We start from the raw sequence: 20,192 nt of genomic DNA on the forward strand, positions 1-20,192 counted from the left end.
CTTGCTGGAAACAGTTGCCCAGAAAAGCTTGCCCAAAATTCACTGAGCTGTGGCAGTTCTACTGTGAAACAGCACAGCAGCAGCTCCAGGCTTCAGGAGCAGACACTCACTGCTTTGGAGTTTGCATTTCCTTGCAAAGGGAATTGCTATTTTAGCACTCAGTAAAGGCTCAAGTTAGACAGTCAAATCCTTTCATGAGAAAATTTACAAAGAAAGCAGCCTTCCCTGAATTCTGGGAACAACTGCAGAGTTTTAGAAGGCCTTCCAAGAAGGTCTCCCAGGCTACATTTTCAAAGCTGTCTTGCTTGTGCCAGCAAACGGAGGAAGTGACAGACTCTGCTGCCACAGACTCTCCCGTGGAGGGAACAGAACCCCTGCAGCTGCCCTTGCAAATGCTGCCCCTGTGGCTACAGACACTCCCTTTTGAGCTGAACCTGTTGACAGCAGCTTTACCAAACCAGGGGCATCCTCACGCTCTTTCTGTTTCTAAATCAACTGAGTTCCTAAGAAAGAGCAGGAAGACATCCAATAGCCAGCTTAGGTTCCACCCAGGGAAAACCTCTACTTACGTGCCAGGTGAGTGAAGAAATAGGCAGAGTAGGAAATTCCATAGGCAGCGAAAGCTGCAGTGGCAAGTCCTGAAATCATTGCAGCACAGGTGTGCAAGCCTGCACACTGTGCTCCAACAGCAGAAAAAAACAAGGCTCTTGTCAGCGTGTGCCGACAAATGCCACAAGCAGGAGAATGGTCCTGCTCTGAGCAAGCCCTAGGGCTGCTCTGACACTCAGGCCTTCTGTGCACCAAGGCAACCTTCTGATGTCACCATGACGAGGTGGCAACCATGCCCTGACATCACAAAGCAAACGCTCCATGTTGGTCTGTGAATTTGTGCAAAGCAATGACCCACCTTCCCTACAGCAAACACAGAATAGCCTGGGAAGTTCTCCTCTGTCACAAAGCAGCACAAATTCCCCTTGTGGGCCAAATCCTGTTGTTCAAGGGATCCAAGAGTAACTCCAAGAGTGCCCCAAGCACCTACAGCCTGTACCCCGACTGAGCACTCAGACAGGACCCAAGCAAAAGAAACCAGGCCAAGAAAATGGCCCAAAGCTTTGCACTGAACCAGGAGAGAAGGCACTGTTGGCATAACAGCTGAAATCATTCCTAACAAATCTCCCTACATATTTGCACGTTTATTTGACATGCCCGAAGCTCCGGTGCATGTACATCTCTGCCTCCATTGCCCTTTGGAAGCAGTCGAGCTGGCAGCATCTGCCCGCCAGCAGCAGCTGCTCCAGGCTGGGAACGCGACTGGCGCTGCTGATTTCCAGAGGCTTCTGTGTCCCAGGTGAAGCCCAGGCAGGAGCGGGCTGAACGCTGCTGCTGCTGCTGCTGCTGCCCTGTGCCAGAGAGCCCCGGCTGGGCAGGGCACGGTGCCCCCTGCGCCGCGGGCTCCTTCTCCTGCCCGAGCTGGGCACACCTGGGAACAAGGCATGGCAACTTGTGGGGAAACCAAAGGCTTTGTGGGGCTGCATTGCTCTGCACACACCCAGGCCACCCTGGCTCCAAAAAAGGTGAACCTGAGGGAAACAGCTGGAAAAGGTTTCATTTTGACCTTTCTTACCTGCTAACAGAAGGTGCCAAAATGAAAGTTACCAAGCAGGGCCTGATCCCTGCTGCCAGCTCAGGCTTAGAAAGGAGGCAGAGGTTCAGGAGGAGACCCATGCACAAAAGAACCTAAGACACAACTGGGCCTGCAAAGCAAATCATACCTACCAAGCCCTGGATTCCCAAAAATCCACTGAGCAGGAGAAGGAGATGGAGCGTGGGGCTGGGCGGCAGGGGCAGGTAGGCAGTGCACTTCCAGCACATCCCCTGGATCAAAACAGTGTGCATCCCATCCTTCTCAGCCCTCCACCCCAGAACCAGGCCCTGTATCTCCTGCTCAGGAGTGGAATTTTCCCAGTTACAGCATCACCTCACACAGGGCCAGCGTGTGAGATGAGGCCAGGATGGCTCACAACACCGACTCCCTGCCAACAATGGCTGCATTATGCACTGTTCCCCTTTCAAAGCTTGCCTGCCCACCAACTGACCAATGCCTTGTTTCTCTTTCAAGGGTCCAGTTCCCACCCATTAAACTTTCCTTCACTGCCCTGTCAGCCTGCTCACACACGGATCAAATATGGCAGGGCCTCAGACACCACTCCGGTTCCTGCCATTTGGGAAATATCCCAGTCCTTAAATTCTCCTTTGGTGATCAAGAGCCTCCTAAAAACACTTTCTTTCCTCTGAATGCATTCCAGCTACCTTCTGTGCAGGACCACTCTCTTTAGTCTCAAGGCTAAGATAGCCACTTGCACACAGTAAGCACTGCAGTGGGGGAATACAGGGTTCAGCACTGCCTGTTAAAGCTCAAGGAATTCACAAGACTAAGCCCTATTTGTTACACTTAACACCTCTCCTTCCTTTTCTGGCAATCAAACACAAGCACTTCTTCAATACACCCTGCAAGTGCTCTTGCTGAGTGAAGCCACATTGCTGTGTCAGTAAAGCAGCTGGGACTCAGTTTCTTCATGCAGGGAAGGCCAATTCTTTATTCACATAACTCATTTCTATACTGTTTTCACAGACCTCGTGATCAACTCCAACTAGCTGGTAGTTTCCTTGCCACACAATCCATTGCATAGAAGGTGTTTTTGTGTGTACATGCTAAGACTCTCTCTTTTACTCAGGTGTTTTCTTTCGTGGACTCTCATGGGACTGATTTTGTGTTTATTACAGGTGCAAACAGTTTTCTTACCACAACAGCTTGTTGTGCTAAATGCACTCATTCTTAGGATTTTCTCCCATGGAAACTTAGCTAGCTGCATGTAGAAGACATAACAAGCCAGCTGGTAATTTTTAGCAGAGCAAGGCGTGATTTTATAAGGCCTTTCTTGTCTAATACCCCTACCTGTGAGCAAGGCATTGTGACTTTCTTTCAGAAATTCATGAAGAAAACACAGATTCCCTTCTGCTCCCTTCCAAATCAGTTCACTTCTCAAGCAAAACCCTCCGGCACATCCCCGCTTCCCTCTCTCCCAGCAGCTCAGAGCCGCATTGCACAGCGCTTGCTGTGCGCCCGAGAGCACAAAGCAGGCTGGCCTGGTGGCCCTGAATATTTCTGCAGAGCACTCTGCATCTCACTCCTTTGCTGCGGCTCAGGGCAGACCTGCAGGATTGCAGGCGCTTCCTGCCAGAGCTGCGTGAGGCACTGGCTCCTGCAGATGTGCCCTGCCAAGCTGTGGCTGCCTGGCGCTGGCCTGGGTTCCCCCGGCAGAAGCGCCGTGCCTGAAGGCCGCTGCCCTGTGCTGCAGCCTGCCCAGCAGCCCGGCTCCCTGCCCCGCTGCCCAGAGTGCTGCACACACTGCTGCCCTTTCCCAGCAGCTGCAGGGCAGCCGGCAGAAGAGCAGCAATCCTCAGCCAGGCCAGCGGCCCTGGGCTGCCCTTGGCCTTTCTCTGCTCCTGGGCACGCTGCAGACGGCCAATGCCTCCAGCCTGGGCTGTGCCCAGCACGGCTTGGCTTCCCCTGGGCAGCAGCCAGCTGCCACCTGGGCTCTGAGAGCGCAGCATTCGCCCGCTGCCAGCAAGAGGCACCAGGGCCCGGCTGCTGCCTCTTGCAGCTCCAAGGGCCTCCTTCCAGCCCGCCTCTGCCCAGGCTCGGGCTGCTCCGGCCTCTGCCGGGGCTCTGCTGGGGCTCCAGCCCGGGCCAGCCCGGGCCCGCTCTCACCTCACAGCCGCTGCCAGCTCTGCACCACAGGACACCTTCCAGAGCAGCCTCTCTGATCTTTCTGCTTTCTCACCTGAGCAAGGCTCTCCTCCAGCCAAAGACATTGCACTTAGGCATACAAATCCAAGGGGCAGCACCCCAAATGTTCTCCACTCACAGCTGAAGGCCTCAATCTGCACAGGATCTCTTGGCTGCCCCACTCCTTTGGTTTTCCCAGAAAATGCCATTGCCCTTTCTTCCTCACCTAGAAATACCACAGCTAGGCAAAAACTGGCCAGTGGGTCATGTTCAAAAGGCAGTGTGGTCTGGAGAGGATGAATGAAGAGCCTTCTCCACTTACATACCATACCAAAGAAGCCCTAAGTGTGTCTTAGCACCAGTAAAAAAGAGCTGGTAATTCAGGATGTGATAGGTGAGTCATGCGATGATTGGCTCTCACAACTAATGGACAAATATCATGTATAGAGGTGAAGAAAAGTTTTACGGATTTATAGTTATGTTGTACCCCCCGGCGTGGTTATCAAGGTACATTTGAGCGAAGGGAGTTCCCTTCTGCAGGGTAAAGGGTGGCTCTACACAGGTAATAGAAACAGTTATCTCATTCCCAGGCTCGAGGGTGGGGACCTCCGGCACGATGTTAAGGTGCTCAGGTGTGTGTTGGGTGTCGGCAAGGATAAGCACGGTGGTAGTCTGCTCACAGTGGGGAGAGGGTAGAAATCCCGCCGGCACTCTTACCAGGTCCTCATCAGTCAGCAAGAGTAAAACCTACGTTGTACCCCCTGGCGTGGTTATCAAGGGACAGCTGGAGTTGGGACATCTGGGAGGGCTGCCTTGTCACTGGTGACATCTGACCTGCAATCAGGATTTGAAGAAGAGATCTCCACCACTGGACAGTGAAGAAGGGCTTGATGGAGAGAACTTTGGGAGGGGTTAAAGGGTTAAAAAGGGAAAACCTCCATTGTGAGGGGGCTGAGCACATGGCGGGGAAAATCTTTTGCTCCCAGCACCATAACCTTTTTTCTTTATTCAGTCTTCTGTTGTATTTTTGATAGGGTTTAATAAACCTTCCTCAACTAGGAAAAGTGAGTAGCTGTTTCTCACAAGAAGAAAATGCTGAGCTTTCTGAAAGGGGTCAGAAGGAGGGGAATCTTCCAAATGAGTTGTTGTTTTATAAACTTTATTTAATAACAATCCTACTCCACAAAACTATACTATAAACCTACTCTATAAACCAAAACTACTCAACAATCCTATTCTAGAGTCCTACACTAGAATCCTACTCTAAGTTGGTTATGAAGATAAATCTTGATTGCTAGATTCTTCTCTCCTCCTTCTTCTCCTTCTTGACGAAGTTGATGACTGGTGCCAGGATGGATGCTGGCTTGGCTGAAGTTACAAATGGATGCTGTCCACAGGAAAAAAAACAAAAAACCAAAACCCAATGAGCCATGACTTTCCAAGCTCAGTGCTTCACAGGTTCAATGAGGATTCCTCTGGTTCTCAGACAGACTCAGAAAGAGGAATGATGAGACCATCTGCTCCTCAATCATCATGTGCAGGACCTTGCCATCACAGGCAAACCTGGCCCAGAATCCCATTCATCTGTTGATTCTGGTTTCTTCATCTTTTTGCCCTGCCAGTGCTCTAGAAATGGAGCTTTCTGTCCCTGGGGTTTCTTCCTTTCAGGAAGCTGCAATGACTCCCACAGGTCCCTGCCTTTGAAAGGCAGGCACTGTGCTGCTTTCCAGAGGGAGACAGAGCAGTGTCTGCCTTTGCATGCCCTGCCCCTCCTGTGCTGGATGGCCCCTTCCTTCCCAGCAGGGCCAGCCCAGGGGCACTGGGTGCTGCAGTTGCCTCTCTGCCACACAAGCTGGCAGTAACCCTGGCACAGCTCCTGTCTGCTTGAGCGTGCCAGGCAGCAGACGGGGCTGGCACAAGCCCCTCTCAGCTGTCCCTGTCTGCGTGCCAGAAACCCCTCAGGGTGGGCTGGGGGGCACAAACCAGGGCCCCTCAGGGGCTCCCAGGGAGCCCCCCACAGCCCCTCCTGCCCACAGCCAAATCTCTGACCGCTCGGCCGGGACTGGCTTCCTTGGGCTCCTCCAGCACTGTTTCATGTCTCTGTAGCCTGCATTGCTCTACTTCAATTCTTTTGCCATTAGATAAAACGGAACACCCCACCAAATTACAAAACAGGGCGACAGAAGCAGCCAGAAAACAGAGCACCTGTCCTCTCAGGAAATGCGGAGAGAGGTGGAGTTCTTCAGTTTTGTGAAGAACAGGCCCCAGGGAGACTTTCTTGCCACTTTCCAAGACTTTAGAGTGGCTTTGAAGAAAATGGGGGACACCTTTTTTAACAGTTACAATAGGATGTGGGCGAATATTTTTAAACAAAATGGGGATCAAATCAGAGTAGGTCTAAGGCAGAACTTGTTTACTCGGAGCATGGTGCCACCCTGGCACAGGTTGCCCCAAGAACTACAAGCTGTCCCTGCAACCATTCCAGGTCAGGTGGGAAAGAGCTCTGAGCAGCCTGATCTCTTTAAAGATGTCCCTGCTCATTGCAGGACACTTGCCCCAGATGACCTTTACAGGGCCCTGCCAGCTCAGCCCAGTCTAGGATTCCTCAGCATTTTCATTTGAAAAGCACCAGGAGTGGAGGTGAGGAGGAAGGGGGCTCATCTGATGCCTTGGACTTGAGTGGAGGAGGAGCCCATCCCTCAGAGCCTGTTTCACCTGCAGCCCCTTTGCATTTTACCTTCAGCAGCTCCTCGGCAGACCAGCGCCGCGCCTCGTCTCTCTGCAGGCAGCAGCTCAGGAAGTCACACAGGGAAGGCGAGAATCGGTTGGGCTGCCGCAGCTGTGGTCTCTCCCCTCTGGCTGTCAGGATTTTAACCTGCAGAAAAAGGAAACATGAGGCTCCACCTGCTTCTTTCCCAACTCAAACTGCTCTCCCAGATCCCAGTGTTTAAGCTGCACTCTGCAGTGGCAGTTGCTGCCCTGGCAGAGACCCAGAGATGACTTTCCTTTAGCAACCAAAAACCCAAACCCCGATGCAGCCACAGCTTTTCCAACATTCTGCACATCTTGCCCTGGTAGCTGATTTCATGGACTGACCTAGTTAGGGGGAACTACATCAGCAAAGCGTGTGTCCTTCCCTGAGGATTCACCCCAGGATGACAGGCTTTCTGGAAGAGGGACTTTGCTATACTGACTGTACTATTTCCAAGGATTAGTACATGAAAGGCATCTCTGCAGTGCTTCTTGCTCCCTGAAGCACAACTGCCATAAAAGAAATCTCATCGAGCTTCTTGTCCTCTTCTAGAAAACAGTAGTAAGTGGAAGGAAAGAAAGGAAATCCACCAGGTATTCCTCAGGTAAGGAAACAAACATTGGGATTCTCATATTCAACACAGACACTTTAAGATGCATGCACAAATATATTGAGGTGAAAGTGCCTGCTTGGGCTCACAGCAGCCACCTGTAGCTCTGTCTCTCAGCTGCAAGTTTCAGCTTCTTTATGGGGCAAATGGAAACCTTTCCATGGTCAAATCAGAAGTGGTGTCATGCCTATGGTCACCCTCTGCTCATTTGAATACTCAAATCAATGCATTAATGGTGTGCCCATTGTGGAAAGTGTCGGGTAAGAAATGGGAGGCTTGGCAGGATCTCCATGACAGCAGGCTGCAGCCTGGTCTCCATAAAAATGCCCATGCCAATACTAACAGCTCTGTGCTGGTGGCACTGAAAGAGATGGTGACCAAAGAGACTTTGTTATTATCCTCTTCAAGCCAGAGGAAAATGTCCAAGTCTAAAGCAGCAAACACACTCCCCTTGAGTTTGAATTATTATGGCAGCTCCTTTTCCCACACCAACAGAGGTCACCCAGAGGGTTTGATCCTGTCCCTCTGCAGCTGTGCTCAGCCACTGGCCATGGTGGGGAGCTGGAGTCCTCACTGTCATTAGAGCTGTGCAGGCCAGGGATGGCCCTGCTCCTGTGGCAAAGAAACACAGCACCGGTGTCAACTGCCCACCTTGGAGCCCAGCCCAGGCACCTGGCTGCAAGCTCCTCAACTTGGTAAAGTACAAAGAAACAGACAAGGGTTTGGCGTACAATTCTAACTGCAGTTGGAGAAAAACACATCCTAAACTTCTCCAGGCCACCCAGACACAGGACTGAACAATGTACAGATGACTTGAAAGCCTGAAAGTTTCAAAGACCCACAGGATTTGGAAAAGATGCCAAAGTATGGAGGAGAATTGATGTGCTGTGGTTAAAAAAGGAAAAAGAAAGCAGAACTACTTGGGCATTGCTTTGGTGGTTGTTTCTTTTTCCCTTTTTCTTTTTCTATAAAACTGCAACTGGGAAGACTCAACCTCCATTTTCAAGGATATTTCTCACACATCCAACCGTTCCACTGAAAAATTCTTGTCCTTCAGAAACAGAGCTCCAACAGGGTTCAAGAAGCAAATGGGAAATGTCAGGCCTGGCTGGAGGCCAAAATGGCAGGTTTCTGAACTGGTTAGGTTTCTGAACTGGTTTGGTTTCTGAACTGCCACTTTCCTTCTGATGCAACCAAATCTACAGCAGATGCTGATGTGCTGCAGGGACATTTTTAGAAGGGGGCCTTGGTGGAAGTGCTGCCAGCAGATGGCAATGGGATTTTTTCCAGTGGAACACAGAACATGGGACAGGTGAGAAAAACAGCAGGATCAGTGAGGATTTGCAGCTTACCAAAACAGGGCTTGCATTCTTGTAAGGAACTTCTCGTTCCACCATCTGGATGCCCACGATTCCAAAAGACCATATGTCCACTTTGGGGCCATATGGTTGACCTGTCACCACTTCAGGCGCCATCCACCCAGAAGTGCCGGCCACGGAGCTCCGTCTGCTCTGCTCAGGCCTGAGCTGAGCAAAGAGGCCAAAGTCAGCTGTGGAGAAAACAACAAACCATGACAGCCAGCTCCAATTAGGAAACCAAGCAAAAGAATTCCCCACTCTCAGTCTAAGAATGTGCTGTTGAAGCTCCTGGACAACTGTCCACGCTCAATTTCCTTGGGGCTTTAGCCAAGGAAGTATGGAATTGGCCACTTCCAAAAAAACCCAGGTTCTTTAACGCTGCTCACAGCAGTGGCCTTTATTGCCCTGAAGCTTTAGATTGTAGCTCCCTCCCCCTGGAAGGGACACACACAGAGAGCAATGCCACTCTTGACTGCTTGTGGTTCCTTGTCATACCTCTGTGCATATTGCAACCGTGTCCTCAGCTCACAGCGGGTGTCCCTGCACTGCCACCAGCACCATTTTTGGGGAGCTGCTGGCAGTCACTCAAAGCAGCCCCCCAGCCCACATGCCTGGAACGCTGCACCTGACCAAGAATATAGCAAGAGCTTCTCAATTTCAAAATTAGAATAATTCAGAGAGAGGGAGTTTGCATTTTCCAATTCAAGGGAGGCTCCTGCCCTCCTTAGCAGACACTTGTCTTTTCAATCCAAAACACAGGGCCATGACATTCCACAAGAGGAATCACTGGTGTAAATTTCATGGACCTCTCTCAATCCTGTGAAAGTATTGTAGTCCTGGTTTAGAATAGACAGGTAGGAAACAACTTTGAGAGACAGAGTCTAAAATGGCTCGTGGGTTTTTTTTTTTTTAAGATTGGGTGAAACTACCCAAAGGGTGTTGTTTTATAACATTTAAAAATATACTACATAAAAATTAAAAACTGTAATAAAAAAGAGTTAAATAAAGAAGTGCTTTTTAATTAGAAACACAGAAATGTGAATATATGAATGCACATTTTCATAAACCTATGAAATTACAAACAAAAAAATATATAACTGAACTACAATACAAAGGTAGGTAAGACTGTACTTTATTTAGATCTTTTTCCTTCTGAGGAGAAGCTCGTGTCTTGAAGAAGAACTCTGTCACATCTGACAGTTAAATTTCCTGAGTTCTTCTGGTTCTGGGTAACACATCCCGGCTGAAAGGACCTACTGAAGGCAAAGAACTGGCTCTGCGTGGTCAGAAACTGAAGGATGGGTTGACTGAAGAGCCAGAGACAGCTCTGTTTCCTTTCAGACGGGAAGGCATTTTGCTTGAAGGCACAGTAAGAGCTCTGTTTCGTCTCATACGGGAGGCTGCATCCATGGCTGACCCAATATTGGCTCTGGTTGGCATCAGGTTGATGCCTGGTTCCACTGATGACCCAAAACCTGTTCTGCCTGGTGTCACGCTGGCGGCTATGTTGGTGTCAGACACACTGTAGGGTCTGGCTGGTATCACAATGGAGCCTACGTTGGTTCCAGGCACAGTAGAGGCTCTGGGTCTAGGCACTCTCTGCCGTGCTGGAATAAACAAAAGGATCAAAAACAAATCAAGAGAGAATCGATGTTTGCTGTTAAATACTGCTCACAAAGGCATGTATGTGAAATACGTCTAAATGTTTGCTCCTTAGGTACTTATTTGAAACATATGGCACCTGATTGTAAAATATTTAACAGATAAAGGACATTAGCACAAGTATCCTGGCCTTGCAAGTGTTAGTATAGCACTTTATTTGAAGTGCTACAAGTACTCAAAGTTATCTTTTACCTCTCATCATATTAATTCCAAAGCAGTATTTTTTATTCAAGGAAAGAAACATATTCTGCAGTCTCCTTGACAAAATATTTAATGCCTCTGTTATTTGCGCACACCTTTTTCTTCTGAAAAATGCCTCAGAACATTCAGTTAGCACTAGTTTTATTGCTACACTATGTTTACAATGAAGTGTTGATGTATTTGGCTTCAGAAGCTGTGCAGCACGAAGGGAGCTGCTGGCTAGGAACCCACATGCCAGGGACTGCAATTGCTTGAAAAACAGACTTACCAGCAGGAGCAGGAGCAAGAGCAAGAGCAGGAGCAGGAGCAAGAGCAGGAGCAGGAGCAGGAGCCAGAGCAGGAGCCGGAGTAGGCACAGGAGGTCCAAGAGCTGCTTGGGGTGAAACACAAGGCTGAATATTATCTGTTGAGTAAAAGTCAAATTGAAAAACCAAGGAAATGCACGGATGGAAAAGGGGTATGGTTGAAAGGAAATGCTATGGAAAATGTGAATGTCTTGTACCAAAAAGAAAGGAAAAACAATTTTGGTATTAAAAAAAAATAAGTATTGAACAAAGCAATAAAAGAAAAAAATACAAGAAATCCGACACCCTCCCACCCACCTCAACCACTCCCAAAACCAAAAACAGCACAAGCAAGCAGGCATCCAAACCCAAACTAAAATCAGAACAAAAGAACCAGCACATAGGGACCAGCAGACAATACTTTGAAATAATAGTTTTCAAGTCTGCGTTAGCTTTCACCATCCCCTTTCTCTTCTGAAGAAACATCATCACGTTTCGCTTTGCACTAGTTTTAATGCTCCAGTATGGGGGCAAGGAAGGCTTGCTGTATTGGCCTCCAGAAGCTGTGCAGCACCAAGGGAGCTGCTGGCTAGGAACCCACATGCCAGGGACTGCAATTGCTTGACAAGCAGACTTACCAGCAGGAGCAGGAGCACGAGGGGAACTCGCTGCTTGGGGTACAAAGGGAGGCCGGAAATATGCTGTTCAAAGAAAGGAAACTTATTTCAGAGGATGTAAATTTGAAAAGCCAAAGAGATGCAGGGAACAGAAATGGTTCTGCTTGGAAAGAAGGCTAGAGACCCTAGTAAAGGTTCTGCTGGGTGACACACCGGCGGATAGGTCGCTTCCAGAGGCAGCGTGGCTTCTGCTGGGTGACATGCTGAAGAAGCTGGAGTCGCTTCCAGACACAGCATGGCTTCTGCTGGGTGACATACTGAAATAGACTGATGGGCTTCCAGGGCCAGCATGGCTTCTACTTGGTGACATACTGAAGAAGCTTGAGTCGCTTCCAGAGGCAGCATGGCTTCTGCTGGGTGACATACTGAAGAAGCTGGAGTCGCTTCCAGACACAGTATAGGTGCTGCCGGGTGTCATACTGAAGTACCCAGGCGAACTATAGTCGCTGCTGGATGGAAAAGTAAAGACTGAGTCGCTTCCAGACATAGAATAGGTTCTGTTGGGTGTGAAACTGAAGTGACCTGAGTCACTTCCAGACGCAGTATAGTCACTGCTGGATGGCATACTGAAGACGGAGTCGCTTCCAGAGGCAGTATAGCTTCTGCTGGATGGCATACTGATGCCTGAGCCGCTTCCAGACAGAGGATGGGCTCTGATGGGTGACATATTGAAGATTGAGTCGCTTCCAGACAAAGTATAGCTACTGCCGGGTGACATGCTAAAGGAGTCGCTTCCAGACGCAGGATGGCTTCTGCTGGGTGATGCACTGGAGACTGAGTCGCTTCCCGACACAGTATGGCTTCTGCTGGGGGACCTCCTGAAGACTGGGTCCATTTCAGAACTGTAGGTTCTGTTTCTTGGATCTGCCCAGCTTGCTGGAAGAATAAAAGGCAATAGAACCAAATCAGGAGAGAATCTCCAGCTGCCGTTGAATACCTCTCACAAGAGCACGTACGTCAAGTACTTACAACTGTCAGCTCCTTGCCTTAATTGCTCATGTCAAACACACGGCACATAATTCTTATCTATTAATCTTTGATAGGCAAAGGCCATTAGCACCAATATCTTGCCCTAGGAAGTGTTGCAGGAATACCTTGTTTGAAGTTCTCCATATTCTTACCGACATCTTTCAGAGGAAGTCAATTTCTTTTAAGAGAAGGTACATTTTGAAATGCAAGGAAATACAAGGATCTGAAAGGGCTACTCTTGGAAGGAAATGCTGTAATTTGAATGCCTGTGTTAGCTTTCAGCATCCCCTTCCTCTTCTGAAGATTATCATTCAATGTTTCTGTTGGCGTTAGTGTTATTGCTCCATTATGCTTGCCATGAAGGGTTGTTGTATTTGCCTTCAGAAGCTGTGCAGCACCAAGGGAGCTGCTGGCTCTGAAGCCACATGCCAGGGACTGCAATTGCTTGACAAACAGACTTACCAGCAGGAGCAGGAGCACGAGGGGAACTCGCTGCTTGGGGTACAAAGGGAGGCCGGAAATATGCTGTTCAAAGAAAGGAAACTTATTTCAGAGGATGTAAATTTGAAAAGCCAAAGAGATGCAGGGAACAGAAATGGTTCTGCTTGGAAAGAAGGCTAGAGGCCCTAGTAAAGGTTCTGCTGGGTGACACACCGGCGGATAGGTCGCTTCCAGAGGCAGCGTGGCTTCTGCTGGGTGACATGCTGAAGAAGCTGGAGTCGCTTCCAGACACAGCATGGCTTCTGCTGGGTGACATACTGAAATAGACTGATGGGCTTCCAGGGCCAGCATGGCTTCTACTTGGTGACATACTGAAGAAGCTTGAGTCGCTTCCAGAGGCAGCATGGCTTCTGCTGGGTGACATACTGAAGAAGCTGGAGTCGCTTCCAGACACAGTATAGGTGCTGCCGGGTGTCATACTGAAGTACCCAGGCGAACTATAGTCGCTGCTGGATGGAAAAGTAAAGACTGAGTCGCTTCCAGACATAGAATAGGTTCTGTTGGGTGTGAAACTGAAGTGACCTGAGTCACTTCCAGACGCAGTATAGTCACTGCTGGATGGCATACTGAAGACGGAGTCGCTTCCAGAGGCAGTATAGCTTCTGCTGGATGGCATACTGATGCCTGAGCCGCTTCCAGACAGAGGATGGGCTCTGATGGGTGACATATTGAAGATTGAGTCGCTTCCAGACAAAGTATAGCTACTGCCGGGTGACATGCTAAAGGAGTCGCTTCCAGACGCAGGATGGCTTCTGCTGGGTGATGCACTGGAGACTGAGTCGCTTCCCGACACAGTATGGCTTCTGCTGGGGGACCTCCTGAAGACTGGGTCCATTTCAGAACTGTAGGTTCTGTTTCTTGGATCTGCCCAGCTTGCTGGAAGAATAAAAGGCAATAGAACCAAATCAGGAGAGAATCTCCAGCTGCCGTTGAATACCTCTCACAAGAGCACGTACGTCAAGTACTTACAACTGTCAGCTCCTTGCCTTAATTGCTCATGTCAAACACACGGCACATAATTCTTATCTATTAATCTTTGATAGGCAAAGGCCATTAGCACCAATATCTTGCCCTAGGAAGTGTTGCAGGAATACCTTGTTTGAAGTTCTCCATATTCTTACCGACATCTTTCAGAGGAAGTCAATTTCTTTTAAGAGAAGGTACATTTTGAAATGCAAGGAAATACAAGGATCTGAAAGGGCTACTCTTGGAAGGAAATGCTGTAATTTGAATGCCTGTGTTAGCTTTCAGCATCCCCTTCCTCTTCTGAAGATTATCATTCAATGTTTCTGTTGGCGTTAGTGTTATTGCTCCATTATGCTTGCCATGAAGGGTTGTTGTATTTGCCTTCAGAAGCTGTGCAGCACCAAGGGAGCTGCTGGCTCTGAAGCCACATGCCAGGGACTGCAATTGCTTGACAAACAGACTTACCAGCAGGAGCAGGAGCACGAGGGGAACTCGCTGCTTGGGGTACAAAGGGAGGCCGGAAATATGCTGTTCAAAGAAAGGAAACTTATTTCAGAGAATGTAAATTTGAAAAGCCAAAGAGATGCAGGGAACAGAAATGGTTCTGCTTGGAAAGAAGGCTAGAGGCCCTAGTAAAGGTTCTGCTGGGTGACACACCGGCGGATAGGTCGCTTCCAGAGGCAGCGTGGCTTCTGCTGGGTGACATGCTGAAGAAGCTGGAGTCGCTTCCAGACACAGCATGGCTTCTGCTGGGTGACATACTGAAATAGACTGATGGGCTTCCAGGGCCAGCATGGCTTCTACTTGGTGACATACTGAAGAAGCTTGAGTCGCTTCCAGAGGCAGCATGGCTTCTGCTGGGTGACATACTGAAGAAGCTGGAGTCGCTTCCAGACACAGTATAGGTGCTGCCGGGTGTCATACTGAAGTACCCAGGCGAACTATAGTCGCTGCTGGATGGAAAAGTAAAGACTGAGTCGCTTCCAGACATAGAATAGGTTCTGTTGGGTGTGAAACTGAAGTGACCTGAGTCACTTCCAGACGCAGTATAGTCACTGCTGGATGGCATACTGAAGACGGAGTCGCTTCCAGAGGCAGTATAGCTTCTGCTGGATGGCATACTGATGCCTGAGCCGCTTCCAGACAGAGGATGGGCTCTGATGGGTGACATATTGAAGATTGAGTCGCTTCCAGACAAAGTATAGCTACTGCCGGGTGACATGCTAAAGGAGTCGCTTCCAGACGCAGGATGGCTTCTGCTGGGTGATGCACTGGAGACTGAGTCGCTTCCCGACACAGTATGGCTTCTGCTGGGGGACCTCCTGAAGACTGGGTCCATTTCAGAACTGTAGGTTCTGTTTCTTGGATCTGCCCAGCTTGCTGGAAGAATAAAAGGCAATAGAACCAAATCAGGAGAGAATCTCCAGCTGCCGTTGAATACCTCTCACAAGAGCACGTACGTCAAGTACTTACAACTGTCAGCTCCTTGCCTTAATTGCTCATGTCAAACACACGGCACATAATTCTTATCTATTAATCTTTGATAGGCAAAGGCCATTAGCACCAATATCTTGCCCTAGGAAGTGTTGCAGGAATACCTTGTTTGAAGTTCTCCATATTCTTACCGACATCTTTCAGAGGAAGTCAATTTCTTTTAAGAGAAGGTACATTTTGAAATGCAAGGAAATACAAGGATCTGAAAGGGCTACTCTTGGAAGGAAATGCTGTAATTTGAATGCCTGTGTTAGCTTTCAGCATCCCCTTCCTCTTCTGAAGATTATCATTCAATGTTTCTGTTGGCGTTAGTGTTATTGCTCCATTACGGTTGCCATGAAGGGTTGTTGTATTTGCCTTCAGAAGCTGTGCAGCACCAAGGGAGCTGCTGGCTCTGAAGCCACATGCCAGGGACTGCAATTGCTTGACAAGCAGACTTACCAGCAGGAGCAGGAGCACGAGGGGAACTCGCTGCTTGGGGTACAAAGGGAGGCCGGAAATATGCTGTTCAAAGAAAGGAAACTTATTTCAGAGGATGTAAATTTGAAAAGCCAAAGAGATGCAGGGAACAGAAATGGTTCTGCTTGGAAAGAAGGCTAGAGGCCCTAGTAAAGGTTCTGCTGGGTGACACACCGGCGGATAGGTCGCTTCCAGAGGCAGCGTGGCTTCTGCTGGGTGACATGCTGAAGAAGCTGGAGTCGCTTCCAGACACAGCATGGCTTCTGCTGGGTGACATACTGAAATAGACTGATGGGCTTCCAGGGCCAGCATGGCTTCTACTTGGTGACATACTGAAGAAGCTTGAGTCGCTTCCAGAGGCAGCATGGCTTCTGCTGGGTGACATACTGAAGAAGCTGGAGTCGCTTCCAGACACAGTATAGGTGCTGCCGGGTGTCATACTGAAGTACCCAGGCGAACTATAGTCGCTGCTGGATGGAAAAGTAAAGACTGAGTCGCTTCCAGACATAGAATAGGTTCTGTTGGGTGTGAAACTGAAGTGACCTGAGTCACTTCCAGACGCAGTATAGTCACTGCTGGATGGCATACTGAAGACGGAGTCGCTTCCAGAGGCAGTATAGCTTCTGCTGGATGGCATACTGATGCCTGAGCCGCTTCCAGACAGAGGATGGGCTCTGATGGGTGACATATTGAAGATTGAGTCGCTTCCAGACAAAGTATAGCTACTGCCGGGTGACATGCTAAAGGAGTCGCTTCCAGACGCAGGATGGCTTCTGCTGGGTGATGCACTGGAGACTGAGTCGCTTCCCGACACAGTATGGCTTCTGCTGGGGGACCTCCTGAAGACTGAGTCCATTTCAGAACTGTAGGTTCTGTTTCTTGGATCTGCCCAGCTTGCTGGAAGAATAAAAGGCAATAGAACCAAATCAGGAGAGAATCTCCAGCTGCCGTTGAATACCTCTCACAAGAGCACGTACGTCAAGTACTTACAACTGTCAGCTCCTTGCCTTAATTGCTCATGTCAAACACACGGCACATAATTCTTATCTATTAATCTTTGATAGGCAAAGGCCATTAGCACCAATATCTTGCCCTAGGAAGTGTTGCAGGAATACCTTGTTTGAAGTTCTCCATATTCTTACCGACATCTTTCAGAGGAAGTCAATTTCTTTTAAGAGAAGGTACATTTTGAAATGCAAGGAAATACAAGGATCTGAAAGGGCTACTCTTGGAAGGAAATGCTGTAATTTGAATGCCTGTGTTAGCTTTCAGCATCCCCTTCCTCTTCTGAAGATTATCATTCAATGTTTCTGTTGGCGTTAGTGTTATTGCTCCATTATGCTTGCCATGAAGGGTTGTTGTATTTGCCTTCAGAAGCTGTGCAGCACCAAGGGAGCTGCTGGCTCTGAAGCCACATGCCAGGGACTGCAATTGCTTGACAAACAGACTTACCAGCAGGAGCAGGAGCACGAGGGGAACTCGCTGCTTGGGGTACAAAGGGAGGCCGGAAATATGCTGTTCAAAGAAAGGAAACTTATTTCAGAGAATGTAAATTTGAAAAGCCAAAGAGATGCAGGGAACAGAAATGGTTCTGCTTGGAAAGAAGGCTAGAGACCCTAGTAAAGGTTCTGCTGGGTGACACACCGGCGGATAGGTCGCTTCCAGAGGCAGCGTGGCTTCTGCTGGGTGACATGCTGAAGAAGCTGGAGTCGCTTCCAGACACAGCATGGCTTCTGCTGGGTGACATACTGAAATAGACTGATGGGCTTCCAGGGCCAGCATGGCTTCTACTTGGTGACATACTGAAGAAGCTTGAGTCGCTTCCAGAGGCAGCATGGCTTCTGCTGGGTGACATACTGAAGAAGCTGGAGTCGCTTCCAGACACAGTATAGGTGCTGCCGGGTGTCATACTGAAGTACCCAGGCGAACTATAGTCGCTGCTGGATGGAAAAGTAAAGACTGAGTCGCTTCCAGACATAGAATAGGTTCTGTTGGGTGTGAAACTGAAGTGACCTGAGTCACTTCCAGACGCAGTATAGTCACTGCTGGATGGCATACTGAAGACGGAGTCGCTTCCAGAGGCAGTATAGCTTCTGCTGGATGGCATACTGATGCCTGAGCCGCTTCCAGACAGAGGATGGGCTCTGATGGGTGACATATTGAAGATTGAGTCGCTTCCAGACAAAGTATAGCTACTGCCGGGTGACATGCTAAAGGAGTCGCTTCCAGACGCAGGATGGCTTCTGCTGGGTGATGCACTGGAGACTGAGTCGCTTCCCGACACAGTATGGCTTCTGCTGGGGGACCTCCTGAAGACTGGGTCCATTTCAGAACTGTAGGTTCTGTTTCTTGGATCTGCCCAGCTTGCTGGAAGAATAAAAGGCAATAGAACCAAATCAGGAGAGAATCTCCAGCTGCCGTTGAATACCTCTCACAAGAGCACGTACGTCAAGTACTTACAACTGTCAGCTCCTTGCCTTAATTGCTCATGTCAAACACACGGCACATAATTCTTATCTATTAATCTTTGATAGGCAAAGGCCATTAGCACCAATATCTTGCCCTAGGAAGTGTTGCAGGAATACCTTGTTTGAAGTTCTCCATATTCTTACCGACATCTTTCAGAGGAAGTCAATTTCTTTTAAGAGAAGGTACATTTTGAAATGCAAGGAAATACAAGGATCTGAAAGGGCTACTCTTGGAAGGAAATGCTGTAATTTGAATGCCTGTGTTAGCTTTCAGCATCCCCTTTCCTCTTCTGAAGATTATCATTCAATGTTTCTGTTGGCGTTAGTGTTATTGCTCCATTATGCTTGCCATGAAGGGTTGTTGTATTTGCCTTCAGAAGCTGTGCAGCACCAAGGGAGCTGCTGGCTCTGAAGCCACATGCCAGGGACTGCAATTGCTTGACAAACAGACTTACCAGCAGGAGCAGGAGCACGAGGGGAACTCGCTGCTTGGGGTACAAAGGGAGGCCGGAAATATGCTGTTCAAAGAAAGGAAACTTATTTCAGAGGATGTAAATTTGAAAAGCCAAAGAGATGCAGGGAACAGAAATGGTTCTGCTTGGAAAGAAGGCTAGAGACCCTAGTAAAGGTTCTGCTGGGTGACACACCGGCGGATAGGTCGCTTCCAGAGGCAGCGTGGCTTCTGCTGGGTGACATGCTGAAGAAGCTGGAGTCGCTTCCAGACACAGCATGGCTTCTGCTGGGTGACATACTGAAATAGACTGATGGGCTTCCAGGGCCAGCATGGCTTCTACTTGGTGACATACTGAAGAAGCTTGAGTCGCTTCCAGAGGCAGCATGGCTTCTGCTGGGTGACATACTGAAGAAGCTGGAGTCGCTTCCAGACACAGTATAGGTGCTGCCGGGTGTCATACTGAAGTACCCAGGCGAACTATAGTCGCTGCTGGATGGAAAAGTAAAGACTGAGTCGCTTCCAGACATAGAATAGGTTCTGTTGGGTGTGAAACTGAAGTGACCTGAGTCACTTCCAGACGCAGTATAGTCACTGCTGGATGGCATACTGAAGACGGAGTCGCTTCCAGAGGCAGTATAGCTTCTGCTGGATGGCATACTGATGCCTGAGCCGCTTCCAGACAGAGGATGGGCTCTGATGGGTGACATATTGAAGATTGAGTCGCTTCCAGACAAAGTATAGCTACTGCCGGGTGACATGCTAAAGGAGTCGCTTCCAGACGCAGGATGGCTTCTGCTGGGTGATGCACTGGAGACTGAGTCGCTTCCCGACACAGTATGGCTTCTGCTGGGGGACCTCCTGAAGACTGGGTCCATTTCAGAACTGTAGGTTCTGTTTCTTGGATCTGCCCAGCTTGCTGGAAGAATAAAAGGCAATAGAACCAAATCAGGAGAGAATCTCCAGCTGCCGTTGAATACCTCTCACAAGAGCACGTACGTCAAGTACTTACAACTGTCAGCTCCTTGCCTTAATTGCTCATGTCAAACACACGGCACATAATTCTTATCTATTAATCTTTGATAGGCAAAGGCCATTAGCACCAATATCTTGCCCTAGGAAGTGTTGCAGGAATACCTTGTTTGAAGTTCTCCATATTCTTACCGACATCTTTCAGAGGAAGTCAATTTCTTTTAAGAGAAGGTACATTTTGAAATGCAAGGAAATACAAGGATCTGAAAGGGCTACTCTTGGAAGGAAATGCTGTAATTTGAATCCCTGTGTTAGCTTTCAGCATCCCCTTCCTCTTCTGAAGATTATCATTCAATGTTTCTGTTGGCGTTAGTGTTATTGCTCCATTATGCTTGCCATGAAGGGTTGTTGTATTTGCCTTCAGAAGCTGTGCAGCACCAAGGGAGCTGCTGGCTAGGAACCCACATGCCAGGGACTGCAATTGCTTGAAAAACAGACTTACCAGCAGGAGCGGGAGCAGGAGCAGGAGCAGGAGCAGGAGCAGGAGCAGGAGCAGGAGCAGGAATAGGAGAAGGAAT

General features: G+C 48.9%; 2 protein-coding genes across 2 annotated transcripts; both read right to left on the minus strand.

Moving 5' to 3' along the window:
* Positions 1-5,058: 5,058 nt before the first annotated feature.
* LOC119696081 (mucin-12-like) lies at positions 5,059-16,545 on the minus strand. Its single transcript, XM_038125599.1, has 12 exons — positions 15,898-16,545; positions 15,706-15,768; positions 14,428-15,150; positions 14,236-14,298; positions 12,958-13,680; positions 12,766-12,828; positions 11,488-12,210; positions 11,296-11,358; positions 9,905-10,117; positions 8,505-8,701; positions 6,528-6,665; positions 5,059-5,177 (listed from the first exon to the last, which is right to left on the minus strand). Exons 1-12 carry the CDS (start codon positions 16,460-16,462, stop codon positions 5,085-5,087), a joined length of 3,627 nt encoding a protein of 1,208 aa, XP_037981527.1. The 5' UTR covers positions 16,463-16,545; the 3' UTR covers positions 5,059-5,084.
* An 82-nt stretch (positions 16,546-16,627) lies between these two features.
* Positions 16,628-19,912, minus strand: LOC119695739 (secreted protein C-like). Its single transcript, XM_038124760.1, has 4 exons — positions 18,839-19,912; positions 18,647-18,709; positions 17,368-18,090; positions 16,628-17,238 (listed from the first exon to the last, which is right to left on the minus strand). The coding sequence occupies exons 1-4, from the start codon at positions 19,518-19,520 to the stop codon at positions 17,060-17,062; spliced, it is 1,647 nt and encodes a 548-aa protein (XP_037980688.1). The 5' UTR covers positions 19,521-19,912; the 3' UTR covers positions 16,628-17,059.
* Between the last annotated feature and the right edge of the window lie 280 nt (positions 19,913-20,192).

The sequence above is a fragment of the Motacilla alba genome, chromosome Z (genome assembly GCF_015832195.1).
Source record: "Motacilla alba alba isolate MOTALB_02 chromosome Z, Motacilla_alba_V1.0_pri, whole genome shotgun sequence".
In the NCBI taxonomy this organism is placed as follows: domain Eukaryota; kingdom Metazoa; phylum Chordata; class Aves; order Passeriformes; family Motacillidae; genus Motacilla; species Motacilla alba.

Excerpts from the sequence above, each read along its gene's own strand:
- LOC119696081 (XM_038125599.1), bottom strand. The coding sequence starts at position 16,462 with ATGTCACCCGGCAGTAGCTATACTTTGTCTGGAAGCGACTCAATCTTC. Across the intron at positions 15,769-15,897 it reads TGGAAGCGACCTATCCGCCG|CATATTTCCGGCCTCCCTTT; the intron begins GTGTGTCACCCA and ends TTCTTTGAACAG. Across the intron at positions 11,359-11,487 it reads TGGAAGCGACCTATCCGCCG|CATATTTCCGGCCTCCCTTT; the intron begins GTGTGTCACCCA and ends TTCTTTGAACAG.
- LOC119695739 (XM_038124760.1), bottom strand. The coding sequence starts at position 19,520 with ATGGACCCAGTCTTCAGGAGGTCCCCCAGCAGAAGCCATACTGTGTCG. Across the intron at positions 18,710-18,838 it reads TGGAAGCGACCTATCCGCCG|CATATTTCCGGCCTCCCTTT; the intron begins GTGTGTCACCCA and ends TTCTTTGAACAG. Across the intron at positions 18,091-18,646 it reads TCGTGCTCCTGCTCCTGCTG|CAAGCTGGGCAGATCCAAGA; the intron begins GTAAGTCTGTTT and ends TTATTCTTCCAG.